The 14,667-nt window shown below is 37.1% G+C and overlaps 2 protein-coding genes across 2 annotated transcripts in view; one reads left to right on the top strand and one right to left on the bottom strand.

Moving 5' to 3' along the window:
- The window catches only part of tmtc3 (transmembrane O-mannosyltransferase targeting cadherins 3), a 42,362-nt gene extending 32,938 nt beyond the window's left edge, over nt 1-9,424 (bottom strand). The window contains exons 1-4 of the mRNA XM_015018906.1: nt 9,301-9,424; nt 8,054-8,267; nt 7,711-7,929; nt 1,783-1,882 (exon numbers count right to left, since the gene is read on the bottom strand). Coding sequence (XP_014874392.1) covers nt 1,783-1,882; nt 7,711-7,929; nt 8,054-8,242 — 508 coding nt within the window. The 5' untranslated portion in view covers nt 8,243-8,267; nt 9,301-9,424. The remainder of the gene's footprint in view (nt 1-1,782; nt 1,883-7,710; nt 7,930-8,053; nt 8,268-9,300) is intronic.
- Nucleotides 9,425-9,566: 142 nt separating this feature from the next.
- LOC106937407 (centrosomal protein of 290 kDa) overlaps nt 9,567-14,667 on the top strand; it is a gene marked incomplete at its 3' end in the record, with an annotated part of 25,240 nt that continues 20,139 nt past the window's right edge. Inside the window, exons 1-4 of the mRNA XM_015018905.1 lie at nt 9,567-10,134; nt 13,938-14,015; nt 14,242-14,311; nt 14,397-14,443. Coding sequence (XP_014874391.1) covers nt 10,027-10,134; nt 13,938-14,015; nt 14,242-14,311; nt 14,397-14,443 — 303 coding nt within the window. The remainder of the gene's footprint in view (nt 10,135-13,937; nt 14,016-14,241; nt 14,312-14,396; nt 14,444-14,667) is intronic.

Raw genomic sequence — 14,667 nt, forward strand, 5'->3', positions numbered from 1 at the left:
GAGGGTGAGGAGGGAATCACTTTATTTTATATTTATTTTATGCATTTACCTCACCAATGACATACCAAGTAATCACCAGTTTAATTTGGTTTATCTCTTCTTTAGCACGACATGTTGTCAAATACAGGTTGACTTGAAATGTAGGCGAACATAAGCAATAAAAAGGGGACATTCTTTAGGAAAAGATTAACATTTCATTGGAAAGTTTATGACCCAAGGAAAATCAGAGCTATGTTCAAACTCGAAATGCTCTGTAAAATGTACTCCCTCCATGCTGCCAAAGCCAGCAACTTCCCCTAGAGGCACCTGTTAATGCGAGCGATTTGGGGTTTGCCGTCATGTAGAGAGATTCTATGGAATATGGAGACCCTGCGGCAGGAACCACAAACATTGCAACAAGTGGTCAAATGATTCTGCCGCGTCCATCCATTCCACCCATGAAGTGTCAGGTGGGTTCTCGGTAACAGCAGACATGTGGTCTCAATAAAGCAATGCCAAGAATTTAAAATCAGGATATTAAAATGGTAGATGAAGCAAAAAATGTCTTTTTTTTCTCTCTGGAATATAAAAATAAGTGGCAATGGTAACACTTTATTTGAAGGGGGGCAAATAAGACTGTCATGACACTTTCATAAACATGACATAACACCTGCCATGAACATGAATAAGCCTTCATGAATATTTATGACTGTTGTCATAAAGCGTCATTTGTTAAATTGCAACACTTTTAATACAAAGTTGACATTATTCAAAATGTCTTTGATATGATAATATGACATTAAACAATAAATCATTACTGTTTAAACTTTACCTTTAATAACATAAAGTTATCTAATTTTTAAAGTGCAATCAATAATACTTTTATAACAAATTTATAACAGTAATGATTTATTGGTTAATGTCAAGTTGTCATAACAAAGACATGTTGAATAATGTCAACTTTGTATTAAAAGTGTCATAATTTACCGAATGACACTTTATGATAACAGTCATAAATATTCATGAAGGCTTATTCATGTTCATGACAGATGTTATGTCAGTCTTATTCACCCCCCTTCAAATAAAGTGTTACCCGTTTCACACATTTAAAACCAGCAAACTGAATTTAACTCCAAAAGCTACCTTCCTTTGTGATTGCTGAGTGACCTGTAGAATCACAAAAACACAAAACAGAACATGTCTTACATCATAAAGTAGGCTAAAAGTCTCAAAATGGTTCCAGTCTGTAACAATATAAGAGCAGAGTTTGAACAAATTTACTGACATCAATTAGTCTGGTTGCCAAAACCATTAATGCAAAGAAAAGTAAGAGCCGTTCAAACACAAATGGAGAAAATACAGATCTTTCTCACATCAACAAAGAAATCAGCAGACAAGATGAGAACCCACAACAACATCCAAAACACATCAGGAAGTCCATCTCTGATTGGCTCCAAAAAAGAAGAGAAGGATTTGTATTGGCCAAGTGAAATTTTACATTTTCACAAAAGGTCAGGCTGATTTGGATAGCTTCTTATTAAAATAACCACTAAGGTCACTAAAAATATATGAAAACTTCAACAAAAATGGGGATTTGAGAAAATTCTGTGTTTACGTGGGTACATAAACACAGAGTGTTTCTTGTCTTTAGTTATCTTTGTTAAATAGAAAAATGTGTTAGATCATCAAAGCGGATAATCTCTTTTGGTTTTTGAAAGAAAAAAATCATAGAAAGTTCACAGAAAATTCTTTAAAAAAAATTAAATCGGAAACATTAAAGAATTTTCTGTCCATATGACTTACCAATGGAGTGGTCTGTACTAGTTGATTTTGTGTATGCCAGGAAAGCAGCCAAGAGGAAAATTGAAGAAAGGAGCTCTGCTCTACCAACAACACCAGTCACCTGAATAGAAAGGAAAAGGCTTTTTATAAACAAGAATCTTAATATCTATAGTTTAGCAACAATCTAGGAGCCACAGGAATGGGGTGTATGAGACCACTGAGATGTACAGTGTTAAGAAAACATTTTTAGAAAAATATGAATATCTGGGAATCAAGGTAAAAACCCACAAGTTCTGCTTCTAACCCTAAATAAACCCCCAAAAGATATGGGCAATTTTTTCATTGAATTCAGTGATCTTCTACCTGCGATACACATTGATTATGACTATTTAATTATTATTGGAAACGTCAACATCCATATTATCAGCCCCAAACATAAAGGACAAAAAGCTTTCAAAGCTTCTGTCTGACTCAACACACAACCGAGGAAACAATCTGGAGCTCAGAATCAGAACCAAACATGGAGAAGCAGCATTCAGTTTTCATGCTCCTCTAATCCAAACAAACATCCAGAAAACTGCAAACCTGCTAAAATACTGAGTTCCTTTAAATCCTAGAGTTGAAAGCAAAATCAACACTTTGAAGTCCCAACTTGAATCTGATAGTACAACGACTTGTTAGGGCCACTGTAGTTACAAAATTAAAAAAATTCAAATAAAGGGGAAGGAGTAAATTTCTCAGAAAAACAAGGAAGTTTCTAGATTTGAAAAGTTGAAAATTAACTAGAAAAAAGCTCAAATTTCAAGATTAATCTAAAAAATTTTCTATAAAAAGAACTAGGAAATTTCTGAATTTGAAAAGTCAAAAATTTGCTTAGAAAAAACCCCAAACTCAAATACTTTGAGATTAATCCAAGAAATTTTCCAGAAAAAAAGCATGAACATTTCTGAGTTAACATTTTTTGACTCAGGATAAACTCACTGTGAGAGGTTTTCTTTGAATTAAGTGTTTCTTGTTTGATTTTTGGGAAAGTAGCACAACACCAAAAAATGGAATTGTATTATTGTTGACACTCAGACATTCAGTACTAAAAAGTAAACTGTCAACACATGACCTAGGTTCTGGTTACTTTCATTTAAAAAAAAAAAAATAAAATAAAAAAATAAGCGAAGCTGTTCCACAACAATAAACCACTCGAAACACTGCTGCCATGTCTGCTTTGGCACACGTTTGAATAAAGAATAAACCACTAATCGGATTAATCTCAATTAATCGATTAATGAAATAATTGACCACTAATTTAGTAGCTGATTAATCATTAATTAGAGTATACAGACTCCAAAAAAGGTCATTTGGTGAAAAAACAAACAAATTCAGAGCAGTAAATAAGCAAAAACTGCACAAAAATATATACATATTTTGCATATAATTTAAAAACACACACATGTGAATATGTTTTAAACCAAAACTCCTCAATTGACATAGTTTTAGCTTCACGTGGTTCAAATTCGCTAATTAAACGGTATTTTATTCCCTCTTAGGCAATAAAATGTTTGTTTTCCTATTTAAAAAGATTTTAATAATTTGTTTATATTAAGTTAGTATATTTCTAATATATAATGTATAAAAAAGGCTGTAGTGGTTAAATGAAAAATCTTCAGAATGTGGCATTTTTCTTTATCCAATTAATCGATTAATCATCAGAAAAATCGATTACTAAAGTAATTGTTAGTTGTACCCTTATATCCCCACAAATTTTTACATTGGTGCCTCTCTAGTTTTAACAAAATAAAATAGTTAATAGGGTGAGAGTAGGATTTGAACAATCGATTGCAAACTTTCTCAGGATGGTGGCATTTATTCTCTCTGCAGTTGTGAAGTGTGTCGAGATGGAGATGGTGGAAGACAGTGAGCAAATGTTACCCTTACGCTGTGCCCGTAAAGAGAAGACTGCTTCGAACTAACGTCTTATGGTTGAAACCAGATGTTGCATAACACGGAAACATAAATTTTATTTAGAGGCATCTATGGGGGCAGCAGCCACTGACTAAAAAACACTAAAGACAAAAAAAATGCTGGCTCTGAGCTGGAGGTTTTATTTGATAAGATCCTGAGAGCAGAATTAAGATTTTTTTTATGCACACCTTCTGCAAACCACACTAATTAGCAAGCAAAGGAGCCTCACAAAGAATTGCTCCATTTGCTGCTGAAAGGCTTTTCTCTGGGAAGTTGAATTCTGTTTAACTTAAGAGCGAAAAATGATTCGCCACGACTCCCAACTATCATAACAAACCATTTAGAAATAAATCCTGAAACTCATTGACATAAGTGAGGTGACACATTCCACAGCGGGATACCTAATACACGGAATAACACTGCATCTTCGGGAGCATTGAAAAACGGAGTTATCTACAACAGCGGGAAGCCAGAGTACCGCTGATCTGAGCCGACCAATCCAGCTGTGGAAACAACAGCACTCAGGTAAATCACCTCAGCAGTTATAGTTCGTCTTTTTAAAGAGCCTCTCTGACAGCAACATCTGTCACTTGGGTAAATGATGACTGCCCTCGTGTGGAAGAAACAACATTCTCTGTTCCATCCCGAAGCCTTATGTCATTCCAAACCAGCCCAGCCCTAAAACCTCTCATAAGGTTCCACACGTGATTCCAAAAAGAGCTTTGCAAATTAAGAGCCTATTATTTTGCGGTCCGCAGCCCTTAAGAACACACACGCATGGGCATTAAGGCGAGGGCTGACTAAAAGGATTAGCGTCAACATTCAAATGGAGCACATGCTCTGTTCACAGACTGACCTATTTGTCAATTAGCAAAGGAAGGAAAGAAGAAGAAGGAGAAAAAAGCAGAGGCTAGAATCAACTTCTAGGAAGCTCTCATATATCTAATCAGTTCATCAAAGCTAACCCAGCTGAACAGAAGACAAGTTGAACATGGTTAGCTCAATTACACAGAATTACCCAGACCCATTTTCCCCCTCTTCTGAGTGAGCATCTGCAAACTGCTTTTCAATTGCAGGCTTCGCCCTCAAGCCACTTTTGGAGACTTTAAGGAGAACACCAAAACAATTTGGATTTGAAGATTCTTGGGAGATTCAGAAAAAAAAAACCTCCATTCAAAAAGTCATCAGCAGAGAACAGTGAGGAAGCAGGACAAGGCCTCTTTGTGTGCACTTATTGTGAAGGGACCTTCAGTGCTTGGAACGCTGCAGCAAAACAAACGATCCGTTCAGAAAGAGATTCCAGACGGTGATAACGCGAAGGGCATCCTTTGGAGCAACTTTGAGGGCTCATTTGTGAGGCAAATTGTTTCCATTCAAGATGTCTGAGAAACGCTGCGTGGATCGGAGCAGGCCGGGAGGAAGACCAGGTGCCGAGCAGCGGGATGTGCGACAGGGGGGCAGATGACATCCAGTTCAACAACAGCTGTGGTAGCTGGTGCTGTATTAGAAAGTATGGGTAAAAAAAACAAGAAACAAAAAGGAAAATGGTGCCCACCACACCACAGTGAAGTGGATGGCATGGTTCAATAACTGAACAGTAGAGAGCGAATCTTTCAGTGTCTAGAGAATCAATTCCGATATTTAAGGTCACAATTTGATTCTGAATTGATTTTTATTGTAGAAAACAATTTTTCTAACAAAACAAGAATCCGGAGATTCTTGGGACTGACGAGAGGAAAAGACAGTGTAAACAAATTACATTTATTTTAAAATAGGGCTGAAACAATTCATTCAACAACTGAAATATCGTCCTCAAATTTAGCAATTGACTAATAGTTAACTGGAGCATCCAAGGTCAAAAATAGGCCATTTGCTCAAAGAACAAGATATTCAGAGCATAATTCCTCTGGTGCCTATCTCCAGCGAACGTTTTGGGCGAGAGGCGGGGTACACCCTGGACAGGTCGCCAGTCCATCGCAGGGCAACACAGAGACAGACAGGACACACAAACATGCAAACACACACTCACACCTAGGGAGAATTTTAGAGAAACCAATTAACTTTTTAACGTTTTTTTTTTTAATAAATAGTTTCAAAACTAAAGGGGATATTTGTTTTCACTACATAGTCATGGCCCTTTTTTATCCCACCCCAGTGTTGTTTTAATAATTGGAGATCCCCAAAAAGATATGACAGTGATTCACTCTTTCTGCTCCAACATTTTGCATCTGTGAATTCCCTTTGTGTGGGTGTTGCAAAGAATCTTGACTCATTCTTCCATCCGTGCTCTCTCCATATCTTGGAGTTAGTGGTTTCACATTCGTTTATTTCTTCCCAGATCATAATATTTGCTTCCTTCTCCCTTTTCTCCCTTATGTAATCTGTGGTGTTTACATCCTCTCAAACAAGGGCACAAACACCATGCCCTTATTTGTAAGGGCGTGTAATAATTTGGAAATAATTTTTTAATTCATCTGCACTTCTAACATTAATTTAATTAACTTTCACTGGGAGCTATCCAGTATCCAAAAAATATTTCTTTATTTACTGATATAGATAATGCCGCAACTGGAGGAAGCCATGGAAATCCCAGGTTTTCAAAGCACATAGATCCTTTCATTTCTGAAAACTTATTGGTCTGGGCTTTTTGTTTTTTTCTGACAATTTCCCTATGAATCTTTGGTTAATTCTTCAAGTTTTTTGAATATACTTTGTAATTTATTTGGCTCAAAATCAAATGTATATTGCCCCATTTAAACCTGTCATAATGAGCAATAAATCAAATAACTGCATGGTAAATTAAACAACAATCATGAAAGAGATGCTCCGCTTTAATATCATTTAACTGCTGGCATTTTGGAAAACACTGCAAACATTTGACATCTAGTACCAAGTAGTTAGCTTCACTTATTTTATACAACAGCCCTAACTGACAATTTTACTAAATTATTCAACTGTCTAATATATTAATCATTATTTTGATAATGATTAATATCTTTTGTTATAAATTTCATAGTCTATCTTAATAGTTTTTTTATGGATACTTTAAATATTTTGCAGTTCTAGTGCTAAATATTCTTTAGATATTAAGTTTTTTTTTTATCTTTGAGTATGTCTACTGGCATTAAAGCTGCAGTATATAACTATATAAAAAATGTGTTTTTTTTGTTTTTTTTTACACATTTGCTAAAACTGTCGCCATGCTGTCTAATATGAGTCAGATGATCTATGAAAAGATCGATCTCCTCCAACTCCTCGCTGTGCTGCTATTGCCGCCTGAATAAATGCACCGCTCCTGAGAAAAACAACCAATCAGAGCCACAAGGAGGGTCTTAGCACTGTCAATCAACTTTGTGAATGTGCTGCTAAATGTGTTGATGGTAGGGAAACGACTCATCATTACAGGAAAACCATTTATCCGCCATCATGGATGGCCATGCTGACTAGCCTTACAATTCACAACAAGGCTCTGTTGACGGGGAAATGAGAAGTTTGCAAATTGGCATGATTGAAAGCGCTCAAACTCTCCTCCTGCCTCTGATTGGTTGTTTCCAAGGTAACACTGGGAGAAGGAAGCAGAACTTGAGTTTTTTCACAGATCATCTGTCTCATATTATACAGTCACGACAGTGACAGCTTCAGCAAATACATAACAAAATTTTTTTTTCTATTAAAGTTACATACTGAAACTATAATATGCCAATGTTATTATATTAGTTGAAAATGGTCTCAAAATGACAATATCAAAAGTTATGGCAATCATTTCTTGGACAGTTTATCGTCCAGCAAATTTGTTATTTTGACAGTCCTAGTTCCATTAAGTTATATTTGGTCACAAGATTAGTCCAGATGTCCATCTATTTTCAGGCATTTCAAAAACGATACCCATATTTCTGGGTAGGTAGACTTCAGAATCGCCCCAAGCTGTTTTCTTCAATATCCAACAGAGCATGCACTTTTTTAAATTTCCCACTAATCACAATCCAAACTTACAGCCTCTGTGTGGATGGGGTGCACGGCAAACAGCAGAGCAGCCAGCAAGCTGAAAGTCTTGTCCAGGAACAGTCGGCAAACCCGCAGGAAAAGCATGCAGACGACTCCGTGCAGAACAATATTGAGCAGGTGATAGGAAGCCGCACTGAGTTCACTGAAGAGGTAGTTGAGTCGGAATGTGAGCACCGTCAGTGGTCTGTAAGACTTGTGGCTCCTTTCCTGTAGACATTTTACAATTCAAAACTGAAACTTAACCAAAATATGATGCCGCAAAGAGATGCAGCATTCAATAAATTAACCTATATCCAAGTATGCTGGAGGTAGACCTTTAACAGATACTTGCCTCGGCCATCGGCGTTCCCCAAAAGTCGTTGAGGAACAGGTTGCGGAGAGGTGTGGAGGGCCGGAGGTCTTTGTTGTCGAGGATAGCCGAGACGTCGTCAAACACAAAGCTGCATGACAGACTGTTCCAGTAGCATCCCACCACCAGCCCAGTCAGAAGCAACATCTCCTTCCATGACACGACAGCCATAGCTGACCCAAGCCGTCATGGGTCACTGTGGAAGAGAAAAGATAAACAAACAAAGAAGGTTTGAAAGGTATTAAATGTAAGAACAGCAGGGAGTATTTTATTTGGCACAATACTGGCTGACTTCAAATTCTAAGACAACAAAAGCTACTCTTAAGTTTTAAAAAAAACCTTCAAAGAAAATGTTTTATTTTTTAGGATAATAATGAGTTATCCTACCAAACTCAACTTTTTACAAACATAAACACAAATGTATAGGAGGTAATTAATAACACATATTTAATACGAAAGTAATACCAAACTATTAAAAAACTCTATGCATCTTGATTCTATGATTGTGGCAGTATGTTCTATGAAGACTCTTGCTCATATTTTTATTTTTTCTGACAATTATTTGGATGTTGTGGAGTTAGGAGGATTTATGCATTTACTTTAAAAAAACAACAACTTTAGAACAGTTGATATGACGCATAATTGGGGTAAAAAATACATTGTTTTTACAACCAGATGAAGATGATTACCATCTTAAAAGCTTACATGATACCTTAACTATGATTCCAAACCTCAAAGTTGCCTACATATCACCTCGGAGACAATATTTACTGTGAAATCTAGTCTATGTTTCCTGGATATTGACATATTAGCATGTCAGAAGTACAATACTTCATCTTGCTAATGTTGTTATGCGCTATGATCTTATTAGAGGATTATACTGTTGAAAAAAAGACCAGATATACTACATCTCAGTGTCGAGAACTTGTAGGGAAATTAAGTATTTCGTGTAAACAGTAATCAAACCACACCTGTGCTGTCAAACCCATCAAAATAGCAGACACTTTAGGTCACTCATTAACAGCACACGTTGCTTAATTAAACGAGAAATGACGCTGTCATTATTTTTTGAAAGACGTGACATCACAAAGTGTAGAGTATTGTGAAAATGTCAGGTTCGCTAATGTCCCGTTGCGTTAGCAACTTTAGCGGGCAATGCTAATTAGGTTGCTACTACTCTTAAAAAAGACTGGAAATGGTGGAAGTGTAATAGTTTAGTTCTGCCTTACCGAGGAAATGCAAGAGCAGAGACACGAGCTTCAGTCAAACTTATCATAAAAATTCAGGACGGTACATAAGACTCGGAGTTTTACAGTATTTCATTTATACCAACTAGCTTAAACGCACCGCAGCTATCCCTTCCGGTGCAGAGGTGACCGCGCAAGTTAAACATTAGCCAAGCTAGTGGGGGGGAAAAAGAGTCAGTGGCTTGTTTGAAGTTTTAAAGCATCCGCGCGACCAGAACCGCATTAAAATGCCTTGATTTGTTTTAACGTTACACGCTCGCGCTGTCCACGAGGTTGCGCATACTTTTTTTTTTTCGTTCCACCAAAAGCTCACGGTTCGTGTTTGTTTTATTTTCACGTAGCTGTTGTGTGAGCCGTATCCTAGCAGCAAGCAGCAGCAGCCAGAGCTTTACAACATGGACCTTTCAAGATAAATGTTTGCTGCTACTCTACCCTACCTGTGTACCTCAGGTTTGCTTCCGTCAAGTCTGACATGCCCTACTGAATTCAACTAAATGCGTTGAATGCGTCTTTAAATCAAGGCTTTTAAATATAAATCCTGTACGGTTCATTCTTAACAATGAGTAGAGTTGCTTTTGTTTCCCTATAATGCCACTGAAAACCGTAATAATGTATTATTGACGATATAATCAAATGGAGGCGCTCTGTCGCAGTAAGCTTACTAACTACATGAATTAACCGAATCTTTAAAAACATCCCTTGTTCAAAATGCCGCCGTCTGGTCTCATATGGGATAAAGTGTCGAAAATTGATCCAAAGACTCTTGATGAATGTGAAAAAGACGAACTGGATGAAGTCTTCCGCATTTTTGTTGCGGTAATTATTTATGGTTTATATTTTACATAATATTGACATGCTCAGTGTTCTCTACCTTCTTGATTTTAAAACGCATGCTTGAGGAATGAAAGCACTGAAAAATATGTCCTCGCAGTTTTCGTTTTTGCCCGTTTGTCACACTTAAATGTTTCTGATCACTAAGCAGCGCAAATTAAAAATAAGCTTTTAAATCATAGTTCTGATTAATAAGGGTGAAAGCAATCTAATATAACCTGGATCCTTCTAAAAAATTAATTCCCTCCTAGTCCTAATTGCTTACGCCGTTCAGTTCAGAAGCACCTGTTTTCTGAAATGGAATGAAATTTTGTCTCATCTCAGATCATCTAAGTATCTTCAAAAGGTTGTGGATCTGATTCTGTGGGTCGGAAGGATCTCTGGTAACAATCAGTCTCACAACAAATCCTGAGATGCCTCTATGTAAAGTCTTGTTGTATGACACTCGCATGACTGTCATGACATTTTAACATCTCAATTTCCAGACAACAGAAACAATATGTCCAGGATGACACCATTAGTTTTTAGCAAGCACTGCTAATCCACCTTGCTTTTGTCACTGGTCATAGCTCAGGTATTAGAGATTTTAAGATGCTAATCAGCTGCTACCAGTTGTAGAATAATAAAAAAAAAAGAAGATTTTGTTGCTACAGTTACGCATCATGACTGTTGGAAAGTTTTTAAAAAATGAGGGCAATGATGCAACCTAAACAATTATGAACAACCGTTTACAAACCAAAAAGTTTCCCAAGAAAACTATGTCACCCTTGACAACAACTGCCATCAATTGTTTGTGAAACTCAGCAATGAGTCGTTTGTGTCGCTATGGAGGTGTCTTGGCTCTCTGTTCTTTGTCGAATTGTTTTAGTTTATTTACATTGAAGAGTTTTTGAGCATTAACTATCTTGCTTGAGGTCATTCCAAAGCACCTCAATTTGATTTTTGTCCAGACTTTGAGTAGGCTACTCCAGAAGTTTCCATTCCTTTGTGCATTTAGGGATAGACTTTTTTGCCAAGCTTTGGATCACTGTCTAAACCTAAATGTGGTTGGACTGAAGATCACAGACTGATGCATATTTTTCAAGACTGTCTGGTAGAGAACAGAATTCATGCTTCCATCAGTAATGGAAAGCCCTCCAGGTCCTGAACTAGCAAAGAAGTTCCTGACCATCACACTGCCACCACCATGCCTGAATGAATTCAATATAATACTCTTTTTCTGATGTGTTGTTCTAGTTTTAGAGCAGATATAATGTAATGCACTACTCCCACAAAGTTCTGCCTTTGTTTATTATGCAGAACAGTTTCCCCAGACATCTTTGGGTTCATCTAGGTGGGTTTTTTCTGGTAAATATGAGAGACCTTTGTCTTCACTTTGGTCAAGATTGTTTTTTCAGCTTGGAAAGACTGATAGATTTCAATCACTTGTTTCTCATTTGTTCCTGTTTTTTCTTAGACTGAGGCATGATGTGTTGTTTTTCTGAGATATCTTAGCCTCCTTCGTGTTGTCAGATAGTTTCTATAGATGTGATAAACTGATTTGACACATTTAACAGTAATCACCTATAAGTGTGGCTGGTGAAGTTAAACTCTTTTATTCCAGGCAAGTTGACAGTTAATTCCTGACTTTAAGGAATGGTGTTTTTTCACATAAGGCCAGAATGGTTTGATCTTAAAATTTCTTTAGTGGTCTGAAACATTTAAGTTCAACAAAAACTTAAATGTTTTTGTTAAACATTTAAGTTTAACAAAACTTAAATGTTTTGTTAAAACATTTGAAAAACAAGTTGTCTTGTTTTTTGAGGGACAAAACATTCCCTCAAAACATTTTCATCTATATGAATTGAATTGAATTGAATTGAATTGAATTGAATTGAATTGAATTCATGCACAGACCAGGCATAACATTATGACAACTGATGAGTGAAGAACGGCAGTTATGTCTTCATCATAAACCCTGTTTATGGGATAAACTGGGCAGCAAGTGAACTATTTTTTTCCACACTTTGTGTTGCAAAGTGGATAAATGGGCAAGTGTAACAATTTGAGCATATGATGAAACCCACAAGACGATGACTTGGCCAGAGTTGAGGACTGTTTTGGTCCTTGGTGGTCGAATCAAATCATCATGACGTTATTAATGTATCCAGTAGAGTAAATGTATCGAAAGGTTTTCACACAATATTCAAACTCTCTGGATGTTGGATAGATTCTTCACTTCCACCAACGCCAACACATGATGCTGATTCTAGCAAAGTTGACAAGGGATTAGTGTAAATCATAACTAATGTAATCAATGCAGTAGAGTGTTTAACCGTAAAATCTGTAAGACATGCCTTCCTAAAGCCATACAGGCTCTGTTGATGTCTATCAAAATAGGTTAAAAGAAGGAATGGTAGTGAACAGACAAAGTCATGGCTAATCCTGGGTTATGATTCCCCTCGAGAGCAAGGGCTGGTCTGTGTGGTCCAGTCTGGCAGACAATGATTTAAAAGACAACACTGATATACAACAATTGAATAGACAACACTCTGATATCCAATGGTTTGACAAAAAATAGTCTGACCGGTAGACGACAATTTATCTATATGCCCTCGCTTTTACCTGACCACCTCCTGAAAATCCAAAAATGGCCAAGGAGCTTTGGCCGTAGGGAAATATTTAAAAAAATTATAATAAATTAATGTCTTAGCGTTATTCCCTCATCATAAGCTTACCTAGGGTGATCCTTTGGCTCATTCATGCATCTTTGATAAATCCTTGACTTTCCTATAGTATACAACACGCTGCCTATTTACCCTAAGCTCCTCTTTTGGAGCTTCAATCCCCACCCGAGCTCCTACCCAACAGAGCACCCTTTCCCCGTGCCTCGCCCACACAGCTCCTCCAGATTAGCAGTAGCAGCAATTGGCAAAGACCTGCTGGAGCTGCCATTCTACTGAGCTCATCATACCAGCTACTTCCCAGTTCAACACTCTGAAATTGGTTGTAATCGGCATCATGGAGAAGCATTGTTGTGATGACATCCGGAAGGGGTGTTGTCTAAAAGGGTAGGAGCTTCTTAAAGAGACAGAGGAAATTTCAGGGCAAATTCCTTTAAATTTATTTTTAATAAGTACATTTTCATAATATCTGGAGATAATATAGTTTTGTGCTATAAACAAACTAATATATGGAAAATACATAATACCCCCCGTTAGAAACTGATGCTCTTCTGCTATTTTTCCCAATGTTGGGGATTTTATGGTGTGGTGAATCATGTTTCCTTAAAGAAATCTGGCCGGGGTGGTGTTATGGTTCTGATTATATTCCTCTGCAAAATCTTGTGTTGATACAGGTATGGTCATAATGTTATGCCTGATTGAGTTTGAGTGACAGATGATGCATGTATATCAAGTTGTCTTGTTTTTGTTATAAGCATACACACACACACACATATGTGTGTATATATATATATATATATATATATATATATATCACATTGTTAATCTTTTAACATTATGCAGTTTCACAGCCGCTTGCTGGATAGTTCTTACATTTGACTCAGCAGCTCAACATCTGCTGAAGTCTTCACTCAGCAATAAAATCTGAGTATCGTTACTGAGCTTAAGTCGAAGGAAAAAAAGGAAGGAAAAAAAATGTCTATGCAGCTATAACCTTGTATACACATATATTTCTGGTTTCACCTCTCGCCGTTTTCGACTGCAAGAGATGTACTTCATCAATGTTATTAGATTAGCGAATGCACTGTTGAAAGTCTTTCCGACTAAATCATGTTTTCCATGCAGACAAAAGAATGGGAGGTGAAGGATAAAGCTACGGAGAACATTATCCGCGTCCTCCGAGTGGGTCAGGCCCTGCTAAAGGTGTCGGGTTTTGTTGTTTCTACACTCTGCTCTCTCCTGTGCACATCTGCTTGGAAGCTCACGGGCGTGATTTATTTTTGAAGAAGGAAGAACATTTCATATGTAGTTTATAGCGCCGCTAGTGATGGTTGTCAGGGCATATGGTGCTTGCTTGTGATGTTACACAGACGTGATGGATGTTGGTTGGTTTGAGCTCTTCAGTCTCGTCTCTGTCTCCACCTGTTAGATGAAAGAGCGTGAGGTTAAGCTCCATGAAAGCTTCATCGACGATATCGGTGTACAACACGTCAAAACCGGTTCGTAAGCACGCGCCGTTTGATGGAAAAACACATTTTTTTATGAAAACAGCATGTTTATAATGTTCTCTATTTTCTCTTCTAGAAAACGAACTTCGTGCAAAAGTGTCCAGGCTGGAACAAGAGCGCAAGGTAAGGCTGTGGAGCAATTGTGTATTTCAGGCAGGGATGCATGATATTTTGGTATTAACATCAGTATATAACGATGTTAGTCACATTTTAACATATCTGTGTTAGGGCTGCAACTAACGATTATTTGATTAGTCAAATATTCTTACTATTAGTCGATTTAAAAAATGGCACATTTAGCAGATTTTTCATTAAACAATTTAAGATTAATGTATTCACTACTAGAA

This window comes from Poecilia latipinna, unplaced genomic scaffold, assembly GCF_001443285.1.
Source record: "Poecilia latipinna isolate Pla-1442-1.1 unplaced genomic scaffold, P_latipinna-1.0 Scaffold2338, whole genome shotgun sequence".
In the NCBI taxonomy this organism is placed as follows: Eukaryota; Metazoa; Chordata; class Actinopteri; order Cyprinodontiformes; family Poeciliidae; genus Poecilia; species Poecilia latipinna.